At 41.7% G+C, this 15,418-nt stretch overlaps 1 protein-coding gene across 8 annotated transcripts in view; it reads left to right on the forward strand.

Annotated features, from left to right (window-relative positions):
• The window catches only part of EMR1 (egf-like module containing, mucin-like, hormone receptor-like 1), a 71,174-nt gene that overhangs the window by 3,246 nt on the left and 52,510 nt on the right, over nucleotides 1-15,418 (forward strand). For 6 of the 8 annotated variants that reach the window (XM_010828250.1, XM_010828249.1, XM_010828247.1 and 3 more), the window contains exons 2-6: nucleotides 1,864-1,926; nucleotides 5,598-5,630; nucleotides 9,248-9,394; nucleotides 12,795-12,950; nucleotides 15,208-15,354. In XM_010828250.1, the coding sequence (XP_010826552.1) occupies nucleotides 1,864-1,926; nucleotides 5,598-5,630; nucleotides 9,248-9,394; nucleotides 12,795-12,950; nucleotides 15,208-15,354 (546 nt within the window). The remainder of the gene's footprint in view (nucleotides 1-1,863; nucleotides 1,927-5,597; nucleotides 5,631-9,247; nucleotides 9,395-12,794; nucleotides 12,951-15,207; nucleotides 15,355-15,418) is intronic. The other 2 variants (XM_010828252.1, XM_010828251.1) reach the window with 1 other exon arrangement.

Below are 15,418 nucleotides of genomic sequence, written 5' to 3' on the forward strand. Positions count from 1 at the left end.
CACGTCCATCGAGTCGGTGATGCCATCCAGCCATCTCATCCTCTGTTGTCCCCTTCTCCTCCTGCCCCCAATCCCTTGCAGTATCAGAGTCTTTTCCAATAAGTCAACTCTTCGCATGAGGTGGCCAAAGTACTGGAGTTTCAGCTTTAGCATCATTCCTTCCAAAGAAATCCCAGGGCCGATCTCCTTCAGAGTGGACTGGTTGGATTTCCTTGCAGTCCAAGGGACTCTCAAGAGTCTTCTCCAACACCACAGTTCAAAAGCATCAATTCTTCGGCGCTCAGCTTTCTTCACAGTCCAACTCTCACATCCATACATGACCACTGGAAAAACCATAGCCTTGACTAGAGGTTATTCCCTTTGAGAATGATTGTTTAAATGTATGTTTTAGAAAAAAAAAAACTTGAACAGATAGAGAAACCCAAGCTCTAAGTTAGTAATTTTATTTAAGTAATTACAACCACTGAAACATGATTATAGTTTTAAAGCATTGAAATTTCTTTGCGTAAAAGTTGTAGAGCCTCCTTCTCTGGCATGAAATAAACTGGAAGTGTAAGGATAAACCTCCCTGAGGCAGATACAGGTTGGAACCTGAGAACTTAGAAGGTGGACTTCCATTGTGTTGGTCTACGTTTTCTATTTTGCCTTATAACTCTGATTTTATTGGTTCATAAACTTGAGTTTTACAGCCTGTTACAGAAAGGTGGTGAGCTCAGCTGCTCACTGCTCAAAAGCCAGTAAAAAGGCCAGGCTGGCAGAAAGTTTGTTTTATTTCAATGTTGGCAACTGAGGAGGGAGGGCGGACATCTGCCCAAAGGCCAACTCCCCTACACTGGCAGTCAGTGGGACAAGAGTTTTCATGGACAGAAGGAGGAGGCTACACGCAGAAACAGCGCGGTCATCTTTGACAGTCATCTTCAGATTGGTCATCTTGGTTGTTTTGAAGTGAAGTCGCTCAGTCGTGTCCGACTCTTTGCGACCCTAAAGAGTTTGAGTTGTTTTAGGGACAGTCAGTCTTCAGTTCCAGGATCAGTTTATTTCCATTTCTTTGAGGCCAGTTCTCAGAATTGTGGCAGCTTATGCCGTGGGTACTGTCTGGCCCTCATGTGGTTAACTTCTCCACCTGGTGGGGCTTTCAGAATAAGACAGCTCACAGGCTGTGGCTCAGAAAATTGTCTGTAGCCCTTGAGAAGGAACTGAAAGTCTTTGACTATGCTTGATGACTGCATTAATCATTATTTGCTCTCCTTTGTTTCTGCCTGTTCTCATTTCTTGGATTGAACTTATCCTTTAACTCAAATTTTCCACAGATAAAAGGCAGGCAGAGGACATGGAGGTTGGGGGAAGGCACAAGGACTGTAGGGTTTTGCTCCATTTCAAAGCCCAGAAAAAAAAATGTATGTTTTTGAAAATAAGCTGGAACTCTTTGTAGTTGAAAAGGAAATGAAGGTAATACAAACAAAGTGAAAAAAAAGATGAAGTGCCGGAAAGCAGGAATGGTTGCTGTGAAGACTGTATAATCACTCATGCTTGTCACTCAGCCGGGGCTTTCATTTAGGCTCATCAGACCTGTTTCTAGGGACTTCCCTGGTGGTCCAGTGCCTAAGACTTTGAGCTACCAATGCAGGGGACCTAGGTTGGATCTCTGATCAGCGAACTAGATCCTGCATGGCACAACTAAAGAGTTTGCAAGCCACAGTGAAGATCAAAGATCCAGTGTACTGCAGCTAAGACCTGGCACAGCCAAATAAACTAATAAATATTTTTAAAAGCCCTGCTTCTATGAGACCAGTCCAGGAGTAATTTTTCAGGTTGAGTCCAAAGAACTTCTTGATGCATCATGGTGTTTTTCTTTCTTCACAGGGTGTTGTGGTATATACACCTGGGGAATGCTCACATTACCCACACTGGGATCAATGACAAGGCGTAAGTTGGACAAAGAGACTCCATGTGCCCAATGTGGTGGGGAGGACACACTTCTGTCCCAGGAGGCTGCACCACTGCTGGACACTTGCCACGAGCTAGTCAGTGGCCAAGAAAGGGATAACATCCCATGTCCAGGTTCCCACCTGAGCTCTTTTCCTTGTACCTTAAAATTGCTGTGTGACCTCAGGCAAGTCACACAACCTCTCTGATCTTCAGTTTCCTCAGCTGCAGAATACAGGTAACAAGGGTTCCTATCCCATAGGAATGTTGTGAAGCTTAAACCCAAAGAGGTAACTTTGTCAATCATCTGGCTTCGTAAATGGTGGTGCCATGGGAATGCATATGGAGTTTTATCAAACTACAACTCAATGTGAAAAGAAATGCATTTTTGGATGCTTTGTTAAGTATTCTCATCTTCCACACAAGCTCCTGCTGGATTCAGGAAGAGAAACACTGTCAGTTCTTAATGTTGTCAGTGTCTGTTTTTTGGTTCAGCATTGTTTGGGAAACTCAGTCTATATTGTAGGAAGAGTTAATCTTTCAAATTTTCTCACCCTGCTCTTGTTCCTACCAAGATGATGTGTGGGTGTTGTCACAGGGGAAGCCTGTGGGATCTTGCAGCTGTGAAGTATGGACTCTGAATGAGGTGTTCTGTCCATTGGTAAAGCATGGTAACAACACTGGAGTAAATGAATGTATATTTACCCCTGGGAACTGGCTGGAAAACTTGTTGTATTTGTTAGAGTACCCCAAGCTACTGCAGCAAATATACCCCCATCAGTGGCTTAAGAAAAAGAAATTTAATTCTTGTTTGTTCAAGAGTCCAATGAGGATATCTCTTGCTAGTGGGTGGTTTTCTTACATGAGCTGATTCAGGAACCCAGATGCTTTCTGTTTGTGACTCAGCCACACTAGTGCCTGGAGTCTCTGCAGATAGTGGAGAAAGCACGTTATTAAAACCCAGGCTTAGCAGTGACACTTGTCACTTCCACTCAGGGTCACATGACCATATCTGGATGCAAGGTGAGCTGGGAAATGTAGTCCATGGCTGGGTAGCTGCCTTCTACTCTCAATGTTACACCACAGAAAGGAAAGTGTGGAGTTTTTGTTTGATCTTGGGCTACTGAGCTATCTCTGGCACAGTTAGAGCCCATTTTAATGCAATACTAGGCAGCTGTTGGAAAGCATGAGTTCAGTCATGTGAACTGACTTGGCAAGTTGCCCAAAACATTATTTTCTTACTTTTTTTAAATTATAGAAATAAACATTCAAAGGTAGGAAAAATAGTATAAAAAACTCCCATGTACATATTGCCCAACTTCAACATTTGGCAAATTTTGCTGCTCTTGGTTTGCAAGACTTACTGTAGCATGGAGAAAAAAGTTATAAGCAGAACAGAGTGGTTGAAAAGAACTTTCAGTGAATATGTTCTAGATCTACAGTAGTCACTAGTCAGTGGAGCTCCCGAGAACTTGGAGTGTGGCTAGTGTAACTGAAGAATTAATGCTTCATTTTACTTAATTTTAATAGATTTCAGAATAAACAGTCATCTACTGTATTGGACTGTATATTGCATGATACCATTCACATTAAGAAAATTGTGTGAATTTATACATTTATTCATATTTAACATATTTACATGACTGAGTTTGTGAACAGGACCTAATCTGGAAGTATTCACTCTTTTTGACAGTGGTGATCTCTTGGTATAAGAATGGAGCACAGGGAAATCTTCGCTTTTAATTTTATATACTTCTGCATTGTTTGAGTTTTTTACAATAAGTAATTATTATCTTCTTAGAAAAAGATGAAAGCAAATGAAACAACAGATACACAGCACTATATATAAAATAAATAAGCAACAAGGTCCTATTGTATAGCACAGGGAACTATGTTCAGTATCTTGAAATAATATATAATGAAAAAGAATATATATACATACATATATGTATATATATGAATCATTTTACTATATCCCAGAAGCTAATACAACATTGTAAATCAACTACAATAAAAAAGGAAATAAAGTTCAGTTCAGTTGCTCAGTCGTGTCCTACTCTTTGTGACCCACATGGACTGCAGCACACCAGCCCTCCCTGTCCATCACCACCTCCAGGAGCTTGCTCAAACTCAGGTCCGATGAGGTGGTGATGCCATCCAACCATCCTCTGTCATCCCTTTCAGGACCAGCACCTGCTTTTGGTTAGTTTCCAAAGAAGCAGAGTCAGAGATGAGGATTCTTGTGAGTAACTTACTAAGGGAGGGCTCCCAGGAGACACTTGTAGGGGAGGAAGGGGAACAGGGATTGAGCAGGGGGAAGAACAAGTCATTCAGAAGATATTTCAGGAAAGTTTCTGTCACAGCCTGATCCTGCCAGGAGCTCTGGAGTATGAATCACACCAGAGGCTGTTATACTCCCAAGTCTGTCAAGCAGTGCTTCCAGGCCAGCGAGACAGTGTGAGATGGGATGCCAGTTAGGTAAAGTGAAAGGGGGAATGGCTGTTAGCCCCCCTACCCATTTAAAAAAAATTTTTTTTTTCACTGCACTGCACAGCATGCTTAGTTCCCCCACCAGGGGTTAAACCTGTGGCTCCTGCGATGGAAGCAGTGTTTTAATCACTGGGCCAGGGAATTCCCCCACCCCCTTTTTAAGGGCTTCCCAGGTAGTGCTAGTGGTAAAGAAACTGCCTGCAGATCCAGAAAGGTAAGGAGACGTAAGAGACACAGGTTGGATCCCTGGGTGGGGCAGATGCCCTGGAGGAGGGCATGTCAACCCACTCCAGTATTCTTACCTGGAGAATATCACGGACAGATGAGCCTGGAGGGCTACAGTCCATAGGGTCACACAGAGTTGGACGTGACTGAAGTGACTTAGCGCACATGTACCCCTTTTTAAAAACTGGTTTTTAAAATTGAAGTATAGTTAATTTACAATGTTGTGTTAGTTTCAGGTGTCTAGAAAAGTGAGAGAGATATATATATCTTCTCATATTCTTTTCCATCATAGGTTGCTACAAGCCATTGAATATAGTTCCCTGTGCTGTATAATAGGTCTTTGTTGTTTATTTTATATACAATGGTGTGCATTAGCTAATCCCAAAGTTCTTGTTCATCTCTCCCTGATCCCCTTTCCACTTTGGCAACCATAAATTTGTTTTCTATGTCTGTGAGTCTATTTCTGTTTTGTAAATAAGTTTGTCTGTATTATATTTTTAAAGATTCCACATATAAGCCATGTCATATGATACTTGTCTTTCTCTGATTTACTTCACTTAGTATGATAATCTCTGTTGCGGTAGATGGCATTGTTTCATTCTTCTTTATGGCTGAGTGATAGTCCATGGTATATATGTACCACATCTTTATCCATTCATCTGTGGATGGACAGGGGTTACTTCCATGTCTTGGCTATTATAAATAGTGCTGCCATGAACATTGGTATCCACCCTTTGTTACCTGGCAAGGTGTGAAGAATTCATGAGGAGTTCCTTCCACCTACCTGATGAACGTAAATCCTCAGGAAGAGGCTGGGTTTTCCTCTTTACATCTCCACTCCCACTTTCACAACTCACCACCGTGATCACTGGTGCCCAGGGAAACAAGGAACCTGGTTTGAGACAATGGGGCGTGGCCAGCTCTCAAAAAATCTACTGACTCTTCTTTTCTTGCAGATGAACGGCCACGGCGGTCATCGTCGAGTCTTGGTAAGAGACTCCCCCAGCTTGAAGGCAATTAGACCTTGGGCAAGTGCCTCCATCTCTTGGTTTTGTCACCTGATTACTATGTATAGTGTAATGCGTGTGTGCTAAGTCGCTTTAGTCATGTCCGACTCTTTGTGCCCACCAGGCTTTTCTGTCCATGGGATTCTCAGGCAAGAATACTGGAGTGGGTTGCCATGCCCTCCTCCATGAGATCTTCCCCACCCAGGGATTCAACCTGCATCTCTTACCTCTCCTGAATTGGCAGATGGGTTCTTTACCACTAGTACCACCAAAGTGAGGATTCAACTCCATGTGGAGTTGTCACAAGATGGGCTGTGGAATCGCCCTTCCTGGGTCTGAATTTTGGATTTAGGGCTCATGATCATGGCAACTGTCATGGCAGTCCGAGCGCATGTTGGAAAAGAATTTCCAGACACAGAGCATTTCAGAAGGGAGTATGTTTATTAACAGCAAGGAGCAGAGATAATAAAAGTGAAAGTGAAAGCCGCTCAATCGTGTCTGACTCTTTGCAACCCCATGGACTGTCGCCCACCAGGCTTCTCTGTCCATGGGATTCTCCAGGCAAGAATACTGGAGTAGGTTGCCATGCACTCCTCTATGAGATCTTCCCAAACCAGGGACTGAACCCAGGTCTCCTGCATTGGCAGGTAGATTCTTTACCGTCTGAGCCACTGGGAAGCCCACATATAAATATGTGTAAAGATTTATTGCAAGGAATTGGCTCGCCTGATTCTGGCAGGATCTGCAGACCAGAGAAAATTTGGAGAACTGAGCAAAGGTGAACGTGGCTAGCGGGACCAGGTCGAAGATGAGCCAGGAAGGCTGACACAGGTCACACAGGACTGACGGTGTTGCTACTCTGGTTTGGGATGGATTTGAGTTATGAGAGGTAGAGCTAGAGGAAAGTAATAGGAAACTCAGCGTTGAGAGATCACAAGTGGTAATACACCGGAAATCTGCAAAGAGAAGTTTTGCCTCTGCAGATGAAAGAGGAAGCTGGAAATGAGAAGAAAGATAGAATCTGAGGCATTGTGCAGGGAAGGGAAATAAACAAGGCATGTTGTAGGTGACAAAGAGTCTGGCTCTCAAGACCTTAGTAACAAAAAGCCATAATTTTCATAGTTTTTAAAATCAATTAAATTTTAAATTGGCGTCTAATGACTTTACAATGGTGGTTTCTGCTGTACAGTGAAGTGAATCAGCTTCACATATATCCCCTCCCTCTTGGGGCCCCCTCTCCACATCCCACCCAACTAGGACACCGCAGAGCACTGAGCTGAGCTCCCTGTGCTAGGCAGCAGTTTCCCACTGGCTATCTATTTTACACATGATAGCATACCTATGTCAATGCTACCGTCTCAGTTTGTCCCGCCCTCTCGTTCCTCTGCTGTGCCCATAAGTCTGTTTTCTATGTCTGCATCTCTATTCCTGCCCTGCAAATAGGTTCATCATCACCATTTTTCTAGATTCCATACACATGCTTTAATATATGATATTGTTTTTCTCTTTCTGACTTACTTCACTCTGTAAAACAGGCTCTAGTTTCATCCACTTTACTACAACAGACTCAAATTTGTTCCTTTTTATGGCTGAGTTATATTCCATCGTATAAGTACCACAACTTCTTTATCCATTCATCTGTCAATGGGGCATCCAGGTTGCTTCCATGTCCTGGCTATTGTAAATAGTGCTGCAATGAACATTGGGATACATGTGTCTTTTTGAATTATGGTTTTCTCAGGGTCTATGCTCAGTAGTGGAATTACTGGGTCATATGGTCGTTTTATTCCTGGTTTCTTCAGGCTATACTACAAAGCTACAGTCATCAAGATAGTATGGTACTGGCACAAAGACAGAAATATAGATCAGTGGAACAAAATAGAAAGCCCAGAGATATACCTGTGCATCTATGGATACCTTATCTTTGACAAAGGAGGCAAAAATATACAATGGAGAAAAGACAATTTCTTTCACAAGTCACAAGTGGTGCTGGGAAAACTGGTCAACCAACTGTAAAAGAATGAAACTAGAACACTTTCTAACACCATACACAAAAATAAACTCAAAATGGATTAAAGATATAAACATAAGACCAGAAACTTTAAAACTCCTAGAGGAAAAGATAGGCAAAACACTCTCTGACATAGATCACAGCAGGATCCTCTATGGACCACCTCCCAGAGTCATGGAAATAAAAGCAAAAATAAACAAATGGGACCTAATTAAACGTAAAAGCTTTTGCACAATGAAAGAAACTATAAGCAAGGTGAAAAGACAGCCTTCAGAATGGGAGGAAATAATAGCAAATGAAGCAACTGACAAAGAATTAATCTCAAAAATATACAAGCAGCTCATGAAGCTCAATACCAGAAAAATAAACGACCCAATCAAAAAATGGGCCAAATAACTAAACAGACAGTTCTCCAAAGAAGACATACAGATGGCTAACAAACACATGAAAAGATGCTCAACATCACTCATTATCAGAGAAATGCAAATCAAAGCCACAATGAGGTACCATCTCATGCTGGTGAGAATGTCTGCTATCAAAAAGTCTACCACAATGAATGCTGGAGAGGGTGTGGAGAAAAGGGAACCCTCTTACACTGTTGGTGGGAATGCAAACTAGTACAGCCACTATGGAGAACAGTGTGGAGACTTCTTAAAAAAACTGGAAATGTAACTGCCATACAACCCACCAATCCCACTGCTGGGCGTACACACTGAGGAAACCAGAATTGAAAGAGACTCGTGTACCCCAATGTTCATCACAGCACTGTTTACAATAGCTGGGACATGGAAGCAACCTAGACGTCCATTGGCAGATTAATGGATAAGGAAGTTGTGGTACATATACACAATAGAATATTTCTCAGCCATTAAAAAGAATGCATTTGAATCAGTTCTAATGAGGTGGATGAAACTGGAACCTATTGTACAGAGTGAAGTAAGTCAGAAAGAAAAACACCAATACAGTATATTAACATATATATATGGAATTTAGAAAGAATGTAACAATGACTCTATATGCGAGACAGCAAAAGAGACATAGATATAAAGAACAGACTTTTGGACTCTGTGGGAGAAGGTGAGGGTGAGATGACTTGAAAGAATAGCATTGAAACATGTATATTACCATATGTGAAATAGATGACTACTCCAAATTCGATGCATGAAATGGGGCACTCAAAGTCAGTGCACTGGGACAACCCAGAGGGATGGGATGAGGAGGGAGGTGGGAGGGGGGTTCGGGATGGGGGACACATGTACACCTGTAGCTGATTCATATCAATGTATGGCAAAAACCACCACAATATTGTAAAGTAATAAAATAGATATATTAATTAAAAAAGAAATCTCCATACTGTTCTGTGTGTGTGTGTTTGTGTTAGTCACTCAGTCATGTCTGACTCTTTGTGACCCCATGGACTGTAGCCTGCCAGTCACCTCTGTCCACGGGATTCTCCAGGCAAGAATACTGGAGTGGGTAGCCATTCCCCTCTCCAGGAGATTTTTCCAAGCCAGGGATCAACCTTCCTCCTCTCCCTTGCTGCTCCACTCAGGGCTCTAACCCAAATTCCTTCTTCTCCGTTGCCTAGATGGGAATGGATGTACAGATACCACCATGTGTCCGGCGTATGCAACCTGCACCAACACTTCAAGAAGTTACTACTGCTCTTGCAAAAGAGGCTTTCTGTCCAGCAATGGATTGAAGACATTTAAGGGCCCAGGAGTGGAATGCAAAGGTGAGTTCATGCCCCATCAAACCCTCCTCTCCTCCCCAGCATTTGGTAGTAAAATCAGATAGAAGCTGGCTGGGCAGCAGATGTAGGTAGGTATCCCCAAGCATTGTTTTCTTTCTTCCTTCCTCTGCCTCTCCTTCCTCCTTCCTCCCCCCATCTCTCTCTTTCTTTCTTAATTTCTTTCTATTATAAAAATAATTCCTGGTCATTAAAAACTCTAATGATTTTAGAGATAAGTGTTAGAATAAAAAAAGAGGAACTTCCTGGTGGTCCAGCTAAGATGCCATGCTCCCAATGCAGGGGGACTGGGGTTCAATCCCTGGTCAGGGAACTAGATCCCACATGCTGCAACTAAATATCCTGCATGCTGCCAACTAAGACCTGGCAAAAAAATTCTCAAAAAAACAGAAAGAAAATTATGCTGTATGTCAATATACAGAAATAAACACTGATTTTCTTCCTGTCACCTCTTCATGCAAGTAATTTCTAATATGTATTGAATACCAGGCCCCGAGTGAAGGTCTTTATGTGCATTTTCACATAGTATAGGCACTGTGATGATCTCCATTGTACAGATGAGAAGACTGAGGTGTGGGGGGCTAAAATGACTTGTTTAGGGTCATTGAACAATTGAACTGGAATCCAAATCCAGTTCTTTTTGAGTTTAATGGCAGTCTCTCAACCACTTACCTATTTGTCACACTCCAGATGTGAGACATTGGGGAAATGTATTTAATCTCTCTAAGCTTCAATCTTTCCATCTGTGAAATGGGTGTATAAGAGTACCTACCTTAAAGGATATTTGAGAAGATTAAATGCAGTAATGTATGCAGTGTGCTAGGCACATGTACAGTCCCAAGAGCTACTATTAATATAAATAATAGAAACTAAAATAATTTCTAGAATGGGCTAAATTTTTGGTCTATATTCCTTATATTTAGACCCAAACTCTCCTCTTGACAGTAAAGGTCTGACCATGCCTTTGACATAATTTGCAAGGGTCTGCAATCTATTTCTGTAAGGGGCCAGATAGTATGTATTTTGGAGACTACAGTTTTATGATCTTTCTCTTAAGTACTCAATACTCCAGTTGTAGTACAAAAGCAGCCATCAGTGATACATAAATGAATGAGTGGAGGTGTGTTTTAATAAAACTTTATTTATACAAACAGGTGACAGTTCAGATTTGATTCATGGGCTATAGTATATTGAGCTCTGAACAAGATTTCCATTTAATAATTTATTTCCATTATTATAGTTCCCAGGGAGCTCCAAACATCCTTTTCTTAAAAAAATTAGTTATTATTAAAATATAGTTGATTTACAATATTATGTTAGTTTCAGGCATTATATATATTCTTTTCCACTATGGTTTGCTATAGGATATTCAATAACCTAACCCTAACCCTGTGTTATTCAGTAGGACCTTGTTTATCCATCCTATATATAATACTTTGCATCTACTAATCCCAAACTGCCAATCTACCTGCCCCCACCCTTGGCAACCACAAGTCTGTTCTGTATATCTGTGAGTCTATTTCTGTTTTGTAAATAAATTCATTTGTGTCATATTTTAGATTCCACATATGTAATATGGTATTTGTACTTTTCTGTCTGACTTACTTCACATGGTATAATCTCTAGGTTCATCCATGTTGCTACGAATGGTATTATTTATTCTTTTTTTTGGCCGAGTAATATTCCATTGTATATATGTACCACACTTTCTTTATCCATTCCTTTGTCAATGAAAATTTAGGTTACTTCCATGTCTTGGCTATTGTAAATACTGCTGCTATGAATATTGGGGTATATGTATCTTTTTGAATTATAGTTTTGTCCTGGTATATGCCCAGGAGTGGAATTGCTGGATCATAAGCAATTCTGTTCTTAGTTTTTTGAAGAACTGCCATACTGTTCTCCATAGTGGTTGCACCAATTTACATTCCCACCAACAGTGTGTAAGTGTCCCCTTTCTCCACACTCTCTCCAGCATTTATTATTTGTAGAATTTTTAATGATGGGCATTCTGACCAGTGTGAGGTGGTACCTCATTGTAGTTTTGGTTTGCATGTCTCAGATAATTAGCAATGTTGAGTATTTTTTCATGTATCTATTGGCCATCTGCACAAACATTTTTTAAAAAAATCTTTGGGCTACAGTTTATGGGTTATTCAGTAAACATAGCAGCCTTTTGGGCTCTTGTTTTTAGATAAAGGATAGAAGCAACATTTCCCATCTAGAAAATGGTGGATACTACATCAGAACCTTATCTACTCTGTCTTTGACCTGTGGTACCTAATACATTGTGAATATTTTATAGTTCCTTGTCAAATGAAGGAATGTGCTACCTTATTCCTTATGCCAGCTCTAGACTTACCCTGCAGTTGATGGACAATTAGGTGGTTCTAATGTTTCATTACTTAAGGCTTGAATGAACATTACTATTTGCATGACAAGTGCATAGAAAGTGTTTATTTAGGGTGATTTGGCAGAGCAGGGGTGAAGGAAATTAGGGGAGGACCACCCCTCAGATGGTAAAGAATCTGCCTGCAATGCAGGAGACCTGAGTTCAATCCCTGGGTCAGGAAGATCCCCTGGAGAAGAGAACAGCTACCTACTCCAGTAGAAGTGCCTGGAGAATTCCATGGACAGAGGAGTCTGGCAGGCTCCAGGGGGTCACAAAGAGTTGGACATGTCTGAGTGACTTTCACTTTCCTTTTTTTTTCTTTTCACCCCATGGTACCATGACTGCACAATTCTATTGGCACTTCAATGAGTAAATTTGTATAATGGGTTTGCAAAATGTTCTGGTTATCTATTTCTGGGTAGCAGCAAACTTCGTGCATTAAAACACCAATGATCATTTATTTTGCTCCTGAATGAATCTTCTCCTTGGGCTGAGTTCACTGACAATGGCTTGACTTTGTTCCACACAGTGTCAGTTGAAGTGGCTCAACTGGGAGCTAGAGGATTCATTTTGAAGGAGGCTCACCCACAAGGCTGGCAAGCTGGTGATAGCTGTTGGCTGGTTGCTCTGCAGGGCTGTGAGCTGGAGGTCTTAGCTCTTCTCCATGAGAGCTGTTTTTTCATGGCTTATTGAGCTTCCTCACAGTATGGCAATTGAGTCAAGCATGAGCATCTCAAGAGAAGGTGTGGAAGTGTGTGATATTTTGATGACTTATCGTGGTAATTTCAGTGACTTAGTGTCACCACCACCATAGTCACAAGTATGCTCAGATTTAAGTAGAGGAGATATAGACCCCACTGCTTGATAGAAGGAGTACCAAAAAAGGGCATTAAATTAAGGGTATATGAAATAGAAGGCATTGTTTCAACCATCTTTGGAAAATACAAACTGTATTTGAAGAAGATTTGTAACTCTGACTCTTTTTCTCTCCAGATATAGATGAATGCTCTCAAAGTCCCACACCATGTGGCCCTAACTCAATCTGCAGAAATCTGCCTGGGAGATATAGGTGCAGCTGTATGACTGGTTTCTCTTCTCCCACTGGAAATAACTGGATCCCAGGAAAGCGAGGTCATTTCACCTGTAGAGGTAAGGGGCTCAGACTCTCAGGCATGGGTCTTTGGTGGACAGCTCCTATTGTTAGGAATGTGTGTTCTAACTTTAGACAACCAATGTTTTGTCTGCTCACTCTCCTCCACTGCTCTTCAGATATTAATGAATGCCTTTCCCATGGGGTCTGCCCAGAGCATTCTGAGTGCACCAACTCTTTGGGAAGCTACCATTGCAGCTGCTAAGTGGGATTCACCTTAAAAAATGCCGTCTGTGAAAGTATAGAGAGTCTGATCTTCTTTTTTACCTTCTCAATTAACAGAGAACTTTATTTGATGATCCTATGAAGTAAGGGTTATGGTCCTCATTTTAGGAATGATCCAACTGAGGCTCAGAGAGGTAAAGTCAGTTGTCCAGAGAGACACAGTTATTAAGTAGAAGAACATGGATTTGAATTCCCATTGAGTATCTACTGGTCTTCTTTGATGGCTCAGTTGGTAAAGAATTTGCCTGCAATGCGGGAGACTTGGGTTTGATCCCTGGGTTGGGAAGATACCCTGGAGAAGGGAAAGGCTACCGACTCCAGTATTCTGGCCTGGAGAATTCCATGGACAGTCTATGGGGTCACAAAGAGTCAGGCATGGCTGAGCAACTTTCGCTTCACTCTTCACTCTTGAGTGTCTACTATGAGTTAAGCAGTGAATCAGGCAGTACTTGAAAGGAACAGGGAACTCTATCATTAGCGTGATTCACACCTTTCCACTCCTGAGGGGAGATATTAACAACATCTGGAGACATTTTTGGTTGTCCAAACTGGTGGTGGTGATGGGGTGGTTGGTGTTACTGTCATATGGTGGGTAGAGAACAGAGATCCTGCTAAACATCCTCCAATGCACAGAGCAGCCTTCCTACAACCAATAATAATCTGGTCCTAAATGTCAGTAGTCCTGGGGAAAGCTCAGAACCAAACATCAAAACTTTTTCCTAAAAGATATTTAAATGAAGACCTGAGAGTTCTTCTTCTTCTTCTTTTTTTTTTTTTTAATACTTTTTGGCTGCTCCACATGGCATGTAGGGTCATAGTTTCCACACCAGGGACTGAACCCACGCATCTTGCATTGGAAGTGCTGAGTCTTAACAACTGGATCAGCATGGAAGTCCCACCTGAGAATTATTCTTGATCCTCCTTTCCCTTTCATATTAAATCTGTCATCATGTCATTGGGCAATCTATCTGCTAAATATGTCTTAAATCTCTCCACTTTTCTCTCTCCTTGGTTTATGTACCATCATTAGTACTGTAACCACCTCACTAGTCTCTCCATTTTTCTAGTGTTACTCCATCAAATTTATCCTCCACACTGCAGCCAGAATATTCTCATGAAGAGATAAGGGCTCCATCTTTCTGAGTCTGCTGCAGCACTATTATATATTTAAAGGGAGGGTGACTCCATCAAGCAAGGCATGGAGTGGCCAAGCCCTTATCATATCCTCTTTGCTTGGAGTTGGAGATATTTACAGTCATCTATGACTTTTCCAATCATTTGTAGCTGTTAGCTATTGCTGAGTAACAAAATCATCCTGAGAGTTAGTGACTAAAACAACAACCATTTATTTAGCTCTCTGCATTCCATGTTTTGGCAGTTTAGATTGGGCTCTGCTGGTCATTTCTTTCGGTTTCCACTGGGCTGGTCTGCATGTGTTTCTGGGCAGTTGCGTGTCAGCTTTGCTGATCTTGGCTGGGCTGTCTCACATACCTGGAACTCATCTGGGGTGATCCATCTCTCTTCCATCTTGTCTTTTTTTATTATCCTGGAGTTTGTTCATATGGCAGAGGTAACAGGCCCAGTGTAGGAGTAGAAGCACATAGATTTCTCCAGATCTAAGTTTTGAAGTAGCACCATGTTGCTTGCTCTATATTGATTGATTCAATGCAAGTCATAGAGCCAGCTAGAGTCAAGGGCTGGGAACCAAACCCCACATCTTAAAGAGCAGAGTAGCAAGGTCACACTGTGTAGCACAAACCTCATCCCAAAGTGTGGACACAGGGAGGATTAAAGGATGACAACCATTTCTGCCATCAATGATCATTATCATTTGAAACTATTTGTCACTCTTTTGTGTGCATACAGTTGGCCCGATGTATTCTCATGGCCATGCCTAACATCAAGGGAGGTTAGGGAGAAGGGGAAAGTCTGGATATTGGGGCCTGTCAGGTGGAGACAATCTCGTGTTTGTAGTGTCCCATCTTTACTGCTTCTCCTTCTTTGACATGGGTTTTGATTTCTACTCACCAGATGTGGATGAATGTGCCAATCCCAGAAGTTGTCCAGAGCATTCCACTTGCCACAACAGTCTTGGAAGTTACTCTTGTGTCTGCAACCCTGGTTTTCAATCCAGAAGTGGAAGGAAAAGTTTTCAGGGGCTAAAAGAGATGTGTGAAGGTATTTGAAGGGGTCTTCTGGGGAATCAAGTCCAATGTGTTTGAAAAGACAGAAGTGGTGAGGA

The sequence above is a fragment of the Bison bison genome, unplaced genomic scaffold (genome assembly GCF_000754665.1).
Source record: "Bison bison bison isolate TAMUID 2011002044 unplaced genomic scaffold, Bison_UMD1.0 scf7180017864492, whole genome shotgun sequence".
Taxonomy (NCBI): domain Eukaryota; kingdom Metazoa; phylum Chordata; class Mammalia; order Artiodactyla; family Bovidae; genus Bison; species Bison bison.